The sequence below is a fragment of the Zeus faber genome (assembly GCF_960531495.2).
Source record: "Zeus faber genome assembly, chromosome: 14".
NCBI classification, from domain to species: domain Eukaryota; kingdom Metazoa; phylum Chordata; class Actinopteri; order Zeiformes; family Zeidae; genus Zeus; species Zeus faber.
Genome location: NC_137200.1, coordinates 30,193,444 through 30,204,170, shown reverse-complemented (window position 1 = coordinate 30,204,170; position 10,727 = coordinate 30,193,444). Strand labels below are relative to the sequence as shown.

Here is a 10,727-nt window from a genome sequence, read left to right as displayed (position 1 = left end):
CCAGCGAGGGGCCCACCCCTGCTCAATACAAGGCTCTGCTCCTGCCGGGTCTCCCCTGCTACGTACACTATGGATCAGCGGTTCCCAATACGGGGTCCGGGGACCACCCAGAGTCCTTCAAGGGGCTCCACAGCCTAGTTGACTTGAATGATCATTTATAAGGACACAAAAAAACTGCGTCATGAAGTGCCCAAGATGCTCCCCAAAATTGACCAGTAGGAAGTGCTAACAGTATGTATTGGTGTTGTTCATCTGTGGTGTAACATATTCCTGGGGATATGGTTAAATAGTTCAGCGTCACCATTATTGAATTTGCAAGTCCTAAAACCAGTGGTGTTCAAACCTTTTTTGCAGAGCCCGCCTCCCGAGGATTTCAGGGACTTGACACCCCTCCCCTCCCAAAAAGTACAAAAGAAAAATGTGTCACATGCAAACAAACATAGTTCACAGCAAACCAAGTGGAGCGGTCGCATTCATTTCCTTAACTCATCGCCTATTCACACAGTCAAACGGAGCTGAACGCAGCTCATGAATAATCCAAACCAATAAGGAGACGCTTTGAAACTTGAAATAAATGTTTCATGTTAACGTTGCATTAAATGGAATTAGTCGTGTCAAATTTGTGCTAAAAATAGACCGTATATTAAAGGTGCAGTGTGTAGAATTTACAGAACAGACTTTGCAGCAGAAATTGAATATAAAATTCAAAAGTATGTATTAATCATCATATGATCCCAAGAAAATAAGAATGCTTGCGTTTTCGTCACCTTGAAACGAGACGTTCTTCTCTGCATGGGGAGCGGGTAAGCTTCACGGAGGCCGCCATGTTGCGCCGCCATGTTTCTACAGTAGCCCCGAACGGACAAACCAAACACCGGCTGGACAGAGGGACTTTTGCGGCCCCTGTCTCTTCCACGGGGGCCCCTTTAAAAGGCGTCCTCCTTGAAGGCCTGCTCCAAGGCTCCGCTCCGCTCTGCTTAACGACCACACCCACCAGGGCGGAGCCGCGCCCCTTAGAAAATGTACAACGACGTCTGTTTGGATCATAGCTTCACTGTCATCTCAACTGCAGGGTTGAAAGGTGTGGGAGTTTGGACTCTTCTCAGATCGGGGCCCCTGAGGCTAAATTTAAGCGAATGCGGTCCGTGGGCCAATGTGAGTCAAGCTGAGAGTCCTAAGAAAAAGGTTGAGAATCGCTGGTATACACTGTAGATAATACTTGTACTGTACTGTATCTGTATATTTCCATGTACAAGACTTTCGGGTCAGAAATGGGAAACATGACGTTTAGCTCACACATTGAATTTTAAACGGAGCCAAACCCAGAATCCTCTGTTCATTCATCAAGTTCAATTCAACCATAAATTCTGAATCAACACCGTGACTGGATACTGTGAGCCGGGTGTTTCCATGCTGCCTGCCCCTGCCCTTAATACACCACAAATACCAGCACACAGATGGTACGATCCGCTTCAGAGGATTAGTCAGTGAACGAAAGTACTTAAAATGAAATCAAAAACTAAAACAGGCCAATCGAAGGATCGTGGAATTTGTAAATCACAAACCTCTGATCAAGTGTGTTTTGTGTGACATCAAGGCAGTACTGTTCCCCGAATAAATGTATTTTATTAATATTATTTTACTTTTTTTTTCTGGACTGTTAAGCTTTCTATTTTGTGAATGCTTATGGTCTGTACTGAAGTGCAGCAAACATCCTCGTATATGTAAATTGTGCTTGGAAAAAAATAACACAGATTCAGATCAAAAATAATAATTGTTAAAAAGTCTAAGGGAAGATTTCCAATATTTATCAGTATTGTCTGTTATCTATGTGTCTATCTATCTATGTGTCTATCTATCTATCTATCTATCTATCTATCTATCTATCTGTCTGTCTGTCTGTCAGTATAGATAGACAGACAGACAGACAGATTTGTGCAGCCTGTGAAGCCTGCAGGGAGGTCTGGGAGCCGTCCCTCGAGGGGGAGGTACCGTCATGGTTCTGTTACAACTTTATTCTGGTCCTTGTTTTGCTCTGTGTTCTTGTAATCTTGTAAACCGTTCCTGGTTTTCCTTCTCTCTTGGTATCTCTTTCTCCGTCTCTCTCTCACTCTCTGTCTCTCTCTCTGTCTCCTGTCCATCTAGCCTGCAGCCAGTCTCTCTCTTTCTCCGGTACCCTCTGTCTGTCACTCTGGTACTACATTACTGCCACTGCACAGCTGACACCATCCTACAACCTAGGTACCTGTCTTCACCTGACTCGTCACTCCACCAGTATATAACCTGCACCTCAGCCACTCAGCCCTCGCCATATCATTGCGTCAGACAATGTCAGTACTATGACATCAAGACCGGGCCCGCCTTCCTGCCTGACCTTCCCTGACTACCTGCCTGCCTGACCTTCCCTGCCTGCCGTGCTTGCCATTCCTCCCCCTTGTTTCACATCAAAAAAACCCCACTTATTATTTGTAGCTACTCCTGAGTCTCCATGTGTCCTGCATTTGGGTTCACCCCGACAGCATCATGACACTGTCCTGACTATATGATGTATGAAGTCCTATAACAAGGACACCCAAAATGATCAGGAGAAGACTCTCGACCAAACCACGGGGAAGGATAGAGGCGTACAGTAGACGCGGCCAGGAAGAGGCAGCGGTGGGTCTCCACCTACACACTATGTTGTAGTCCCTTCACTCATAACAGTCATTAGATTGTGTCTGGAGTCATGCGGCTGGAGCTTACGTGGTTGTTATTGGGATTCTTTGATGCAGCGATGCTCACAAGTGTCTTGAAGCTAAACTTTTTTTTTCCAGCACAACTAATGGAGTTGTGCTGGAATCTAACAGATATCAACAGATATCTAACAGATATCTAACAGATATCAACTAATATGCTCACCTATCTCCCTGACCACCGATGGAAGTTTGTATTGGACTTAAAGGCTACGTTCACACTGCAAGCCTTTGTGCAGAATTCTGATTGGATTATTTTGTTTGGCTGTTCACATTCTTTTTATAATGTGGCCAGAATCAGATTCCGGTGTGAAGGGTCACGGTCCTGAACTGACCTGCGCACTCACAAGCAACAAGACGTCATGCGCCGCACGCCGCCGTACGGAGGTAAACATGGACGGCAAATGCACGGTGGTTGTGGCATTGTGGCATGTCTTTGCAGATAAAACATGTCGGTTTATCTGTAAAGCCTAGACACTAGAGGGGGAGAAGCAGGGAGCCTGGACAAAGCTCATTCAAAGAGGATGTATGGGGACGTATGCACGCATCATTTTCATTTATTTTTGTACAATTTAAATATCATTTGAATTTCAAACCACTGTTTGACAGCTGGGATCGTGACGTGCATGCTTATGAGGTCCAACACCTCACTGTCCCTCCGCTGACTACCTCCATCGCAGCTGCTTCCATGTTGGTTTTCGCCGAGTGACTCCCGCCAGCGCAGAATTGTGATGAATGTCGCTCTAGAGTCTTGTGAAAGTGGCACGAATTTTCATTTGACTGTTCAGACCATTGAAAACATGAGACCTGTACCCATTCAGGACCAACCATGAAAGTGGCCCAAACTCAAATAGAAAAGATCAGATTCGCTGTGGTTTGTGCTGTTTACACTGTTATGAAAACACAGTCACATGAGAAAAAGAATGTGATTTGGGACACGTTTACCGACAGTGTTAACATAGGCACATTGCCGTAAATCAGTTCTGCTGCTGATTTTCAACATAGTGACAGAAACGGTTTAAATACAGTATATACACCAATTAGCCACAACTTTAAAACCACCACTACTAAGCACTAATACTGTGAAGCTTCCGGTGCCACCAAAACAGCTGTGAGGTGGAGGCATGGACTCCACCAGACTCTGAAGGTGTTCTGTGGTGTCTGGCACCAAGACGTTAGCAGCAGATCCTTTAAGTCCTGGAAGTTGGAGGTGGGGCCCCCATGGATCAGGCTGGTTGTTCCAGCACATCCCACAGATGCTCCATCGGATTGAGATCTGGGGAATTTGGAGGCAAAGTCATCATCTCATCTCTTCATGTTAAGTTCCTCAATCCATTCCTGAACATTTTTTGCAGTGTGGTAGGGAGCATTATCCTGCTGAACGAGGCCACAGCCATCAGGGAATTTCAGTTTCCAGGAAGGGATGAACTTGGACTGCAACAAGTTTAGGTAGGTGGTACATGTCAAAGTAACATCCACATGAATTCAAGGACCCAAGGTTTCCCAGCAGAACATTGACCAGAGCATCACACAGCCTCCGCCTACTTGACTTCTTCCCATAGTGCATCCTGGTGCAATGCACACACACCCGACCATCCACATGATGTAGAAAAAAAAGGTGACTCATCAGACCTCCACCTTCTTCCATTGCTCCATGGTCCAGTTGTGATGCTCACGTGTCCATTGTAGGTGCTTTCAGGGGTGGACAGTGGTCAGCATGGACACTGTGAGCTCCCATACGCAGCAAGCTGCCATGCACTGTGTGTTCTACACCTTTCTATCACAGCAACAATCACTGTTTCACCTCTTTGTGCTGCAGTAGTTCTTCTGGGGGATCGAACCAGACGACGAGACTTCACTCCCCACGTGCATCAATGAGCCTTGGGCCCCATGACCCTGTCACCGGTTCACCGGTCGTCCTTCCTTGGACACTTTTGGTAGTAACCACTGCATATCAGGAACAGCCACAAGACCTGTGCTTGTGGAGATGCTCTGACCCAGTCGTCCAGCATCACAATGTGCTCCTTGTCAAAGTGGCTCAGACCCTGACCACGCCCATTTTTCCTGCTTCCAACACATCAACTTCAACAACTGACTGTTCACCTGCTGCCTCATACAGTGGGGCAAAAGTATTTAGTCAGCCACCAATTGTGCAAGTTCTCCCACTTAAAAAGATGAGAGAGGCCTGTTATTTTCATCATAGTTATACCTCAACTATGAGAGACAAAATGAGAAAAAAGAAAATCCAGAAAATCACCTTGTCTGATTTTTAAAGAATTTATTTGCAAATTATGGTGGAAAATAAGTATTTGGTCAATAACAAAAGTTCATCTCAATACTTTGTTATATACCCTTTGTTTGCAATGACAGGTCAAACGTTTTCTGTAAGTCTTCACAAAGTTTTCACACAATGTTGCTGGTATTTTGGCCCATTCCTCCATGCAGATCTCCTCTAGAGCAGTGATGTTTTGGGGCTGTCGCTGGGCAACACGGACTTTCAACTCCCTCCAAAGATTTTCTATGGGGTTGAGATCTGGAGACTAGCTAGGCCACTCCAGGACCTTGAAATGTTTCTTACGAAGCCACTCCTTTCGTTGCCCGGGCGGTGTGTTTGGGATCATTGTCATGCTGAAAGACCCGGCCACGTTTCATCTTCAATGCCCTTGCTGATGGAAGGAGGTTTTCACTCAAAATCTCACGATACATGGCCCCATTCATTCTTTCCTTTACACGGATCAGTCGTCCTGGTCCCTTTACAGAAAAACAGCCCCAAAGCATGATGTTTCCACCCCCATGCTTCACAGTAGGTATGGTGTTCTTTGGATGCAACTCAGCTTTCTTTCTCCTCCAAATACGACAAGTTGAGTTTTTACCAAAAAGTTCTATTTTGGTTTCATCTGACCATATGACATTCTAGATTATCAGTGGTCTTGTATGTCTTCCATTTTCTAATAATTGCTCCCACAGTTGATTTCTTCACAACAAGCTGCTTACCTACTGCAGATTCAGTCTTCCCAGCCTGGTGCAGGTCTACAATTTAGTTTCTGGTGTCCTTTGACAGCTTTTTGGTCTTGGCCATAGTGGAGTTTGGAGTGTGACTGTTTGAGGTTGTGGACAGGTGTCTTTTATACTGATAACAAGTTCAAACAGGTGCCATTAATACAGGTAACGAGTGGAGGACAGAGGAGCCTCTTAAAGAAAAAGTTACAGGTCTGTGAAAGCCAGAAATCTTGCTTGTTTGTAGGTGTTTGAATGTTGTGGCTGATCAGTTTATGTCTCATCATATATACACACCGATCACAGCACTGATATGAAATACAAAATATTAAAAACACTACCTCACACAATTCACATTCACATGCCACTTTAATTCACATGCCACTTTAAATGCACATATCTGTATATACATAGCCATATTCCTTCAACCTATTCCATTTTATTTCAATTTATTTTTATTGTATTTTATTCTATATATTTTTATCTTATTCTATAAGTATTCCAATTACTGTATTACGTTTTAGGAGTCAGTTAGTCGGTCTATTAGAAAGGAATTTTCTACTTTTTATTTTATGTTATTTTTGTACTTTTTCCTAGGACTTATTGTGTGCTATCACCGGGTGCGTTGCATTACATTTCACTGCATATATGTATGGAAGTATGTATATGTATGTGACAAATAAAAATCTTGGATCTTGGATTAAAATGTTCAGCATTGTCAATGTTCACATTGCAAGTGTCAGAGTAACATTGCCTGGTATACAAGGGTGCACTGGGAATGGCATTAACATGATTGAATGACTACCCTGTCAGTCAAGCTCCTGACACATAAACAGTATATATTATAAAGACTGGATACTGCGGGTAAGACTGCAGTATTTTGGGTAAGAAAATTGAAGTGACTTGCCCAAACGAAATGGGACTTTCTTGACACTCGGATAACAGGGACTAGGTCACGTCTGCTGTCATCAAAATATAATAAATTATATGTTACATCCAGGCCAACCAAACAAAAAATGATAAATGAAGATAAAAGATATGACTCCCTACCCCACCCACCCACTGGATGGATAAATGCCTGAGGTGATGTATTTTCAGCTTACATTCACCATTCAATTTCATCGAGGAGATTGGCATTGCCAAAAAACACGTCAATGGTATACAAGTATGTAAAGAGGTTTATGAATATTATGGCCATAAATGAGGGACAAAAAACATTAAGATGACTTCTCCTAGATCATTTATTGTAATTGGACAGCGGCGCACACACACACACACACACAACTGTAACCAAATGTTAACTCTTGCTAAATGGGTATCGCAAAAAAATTACATTAAAAAAAATAAAATTAAAAATATTTACGTATGATTTTTATCTCCATAGCAAACAAAAGAACACTTGTTTTCGGACATGGAATGGGTGTCTTAACAGTGTTCATGCATTTTCTAACACTTGTTCATCTTGAAGAAATATGGTTTACTGTGAAAAGTCAGAACATTAGAGTCAAATACGTTTGCTTTGGGACGGAAACGGCAACTCCCCTGTCAAGCAATCACCAGGCACAAAATATTCACTATAACGTACTGCGAGAATATATTGGTACCCGGCAAAGTAAAACACGGTTAGGCAGCCCTGTTAACAACCCAGCCTGCCATTACAAAAAAATACTTTGTTTCCCCAGTGTTCACTGTTCCCATTTGAGAAACAACTGGTTATACTGGTGCATGACAACACCATAGGTGCCAAAAGGTTCTGGGCAGTACACACCGATTTCACCCAGTCATTCACCAACAATGGGGCGACAGTGCAGGAGGCCGAGAAATCCATTTTTATTATTTTTCAGCACAGGGAGATATATTCATATGCTCTCAGGGGCCATGAAACATAAGGATTTTATTTACAAAATGTTAAATTTGTTCTCCCACGTCCATGCACTGGAGGAACCGCAGACTGTTTGCAGGTAAAATGACTTCCTCTCCTAATCTTACAGAGCGAGGCACTTGGGAGCTGGACTGGTCTTTGAACTGGTGTGAAGGTGAGGGGCAGTCGGACTAGACGGCGGAAGGTTTTGGGACAGGTTTCGTGAAAATCAAAACAAAGAAAAAAACAAAAAGAAAAGACAAAAGATGTGCATTATTGACTTTCCTTCATGGCCTGTCTCCATTGCCACAGCTCTGCAATCACCTGGAGGAAGAAAAACAAAGGAAAGGAGCAAAAGGTCAGTAGGTCCAAGCCATGAAGGAGAAGCACCTTTGGGCCAAGCTGTAAAAAATGAATAGTTAATAAATTAAAACAATTACATTCAGACGCCCCCTCTCGTACAAATTATCCCCTAATTAATATTCAATTTACAGGATAGAAATTAGATTTTCACCCCCAATTTGAATCTCAACAACAGAAGTGTCAATAGAACAATGAAAAGGAGGGTGCCTCGTCCTAATACAAGTTTTGTTACACAATTGTTATGCCCTCCTAATAAACAGAAAAAAAAAAAGCTTGTTATCTTAAAGTTGAACAAGTGAAAACCGTTTTATTATTATTAACTATTTATTTTTTAAATTATAATTAGTTTGTACTTTTACCTTGGCGTCAGACATTTTGTAGGCATTCTTGACCATGTTCTCGAATTTGGGCTGTGCTTTAGGCAGCGTTATTCCCTGCGTGGGTAAGAAGAAAAGAACAAATCAGGGAAAACCGACGACTCATTTTGGACAAAGTCATTTTGAGTGTTTGTCAAATAAATCATCTTTGCGTCGACGACACCGACCTTCTTCACAGAATCAGTCATTTTCTGTTTCACCTCATCAATCGTCAAAAGCTTTTTGGGAGTGTTTGGCGATCGGGGGCTCTTCTCACCCTTATTACCAGCTTTCCCCTGTGACAAGCAGCAACAACAGTTATTTGGCGAGTTCACATTTTAAAACGAGACAGAATACAATTCTGATATCGTAACATGAGTCTAAAAATGGCATTTATAAATAAATGGCCTGAATGACACAATTTGATAATTTTGCACGAGATCCAACCTTGATCTGCTTGGGAGCCGGCGTGTTTGGTTTAGAGCTCTTCCCATTCTGAGTTGCAGCTTTGGATTTGGATGCACTTGGTTTTGCCTGGAAAGAAAGAAAAACAAAAAGCTAAAAGTTACTAAGAAATAGAGATAAACCCAGTAGCTGAAAGAAGCCTCAACAACCTCAAGATTAAATACCGCTGCAGGCAGCAACACACGGGCCCACTTTAGTCGTGTTAGGTAGGCATTACAGTTTTCCTGGGTGCTCTGAAACGCAGCATGCGTTGACATTGAACACCGCATCGGAATCTGCGGTGTGATTCGTCCAGTAGATGCCGATCGTAAAGGAGCCGGTGCCGATGTTGGCAACGGGTTTCGGTTCCCAACCCTAGTTACGACCTGCTCAACGTGCACATGCGCCACTGAATGAGGCTCGGACAGATCTACCGTTAAACAGTCTGTCACGATTGACTATTGATCATGACAGACATTGATGACAAACTTTATATTTTATCCGCCAGTTAAAACACGAGCCTTGAAACGGTGTCAGTGCAGTTAACTGATCTGTAACTGCAGCGGAGAGGGAGAGCGGGGAAGAGGGTGGAGGCTCCGCCCTCTACGTTCAGAGCTGTTGGGTAACCACTGGTGATCGGACCTCACTCCCCCGCTCTACAGCCCCGTACAGAGACGTTGAGGGGCACACGCATGTACAATATTTTTATAATCCATTTTGTTTCCTTAGTTTCTTACGTGTATGAAAAACAAAAAGGTAACTAACTTAGAGAACCGGAGCAGTGTTTTTTTTGTCACATTATTCTATGACCGTACTCGGGATGCAATGGTTCAGTGGGCTCACAGTTGGTATGTATGACGATTTGGGGCCACGGTAAGCGTACGTTTCGATATCTTAAAAAAAAAAAAAAAAAAAACAAACAAACAAAAAAAAAAAAACATTTAAAATTACAGATAAAAAAGGTGTAAACATTTTTTATATACACTGTAGCCGTTTGCCACAAATAACCGGTTGGATGCTCTGTGTGTATGAGTGGGTGGAGGGGGGTTCAATTCATTGTCCCGTGGGCTGGACCCCTAATAAACATGGCAACAACACCAACATACAACAGAGCCTTGCCTTGATGGGAGTCGTCTCCTCTTCCTCATCTTCATCCCTGAACAAAACCCAGATCAGAGAAAAGTTAAAAAACCAGAACAGTCACAGGCGCAACAATTTGTGAAATATCGTCTGTTGACTCACTCATCGTCATCCTCCTCATCGTCATCTTCGTCGTCTTCCTGACCAGTTTCTTTCTTCATTTTCTTCTGTTGAAAACAGGACAAGTTGCTTACACTCACACCAGCTGGGGAATTTGGGAATCCAACACTGCGTCCCACGGCAGCTCACACACACACACACACACACACACACACCTGCGGTTTAGCAGCAGGGGAGGACGCAGGCCTCTTCTTGGACCCTTTGGCGAGCTCCATGACCTCCATCTCTTCCTCCTCCTCTTCCTCCTCCTCATCGCATTCGTCAAAAGACTGATCACCTCCCATCACTGCAAGAATCAGGAAAACAGGAGTGTTTATTTTTACTCATAATAATCTTTATTTGTACAGCACCTTTTCTACACAAGTTGCAGATCAAGATTTTCATATTAATAAAGCAAAAACAAAAGCAAAAATGCAAATAACAGGGTTCATTCACCCCTGATACTCACTGACAAGATGCTGTCCACTGATATGAATGGGACCAGAACCGGCTTTCAGACGAAACACAGCCGGGGGAGAAATGGTGAAGCCGCCGAGACAAGCCTGCAGCCAACAATCGGAGTCAGATTCCAGTCTCAAGACGTCACGTTACAAAGTGTCGCCATCTACCAGTGAACCACTACATGTGTACTCACACTGGGCAGGGTGGAGGGCTTGAGCGACACCAGCACCGCCTTGACCTTCTGACCCTCCTCGTCCTGTCCCTCCACCTCCA

At 43.5% G+C, this 10,727-nt stretch overlaps 1 protein-coding gene across 1 annotated transcript in view; it reads right to left on the bottom strand.

The window, feature by feature from the left end:
• Positions 1 to 6,889: 6,889 nt before the first annotated feature.
• npm1a (nucleophosmin 1a) overlaps positions 6,890 to 10,727 on the bottom strand; it is a 6,095-nt gene continuing 2,257 nt past the window's right edge. The window contains exons 3-11 of the mRNA XM_080014435.1: positions 10,648 to 10,727; positions 10,462 to 10,555; positions 10,169 to 10,299; positions 9,996 to 10,060; positions 9,873 to 9,909; positions 8,757 to 8,843; positions 8,498 to 8,605; positions 8,313 to 8,387; positions 6,890 to 7,914 (exon numbers count right to left, since the gene is read on the bottom strand). The exon at positions 10,648 to 10,727 is cut by the window's right edge and continues 40 nt beyond it. Of these exons, the coding sequence (XP_079870561.1) occupies positions 7,864 to 7,914; positions 8,313 to 8,387; positions 8,498 to 8,605; positions 8,757 to 8,843; positions 9,873 to 9,909; positions 9,996 to 10,060; positions 10,169 to 10,299; positions 10,462 to 10,555; positions 10,648 to 10,727 (728 nt within the window). The 3' untranslated portion in view covers positions 6,890 to 7,863. The remainder of the gene's footprint in view (positions 7,915 to 8,312; positions 8,388 to 8,497; positions 8,606 to 8,756; positions 8,844 to 9,872; positions 9,910 to 9,995; positions 10,061 to 10,168; positions 10,300 to 10,461; positions 10,556 to 10,647) is intronic.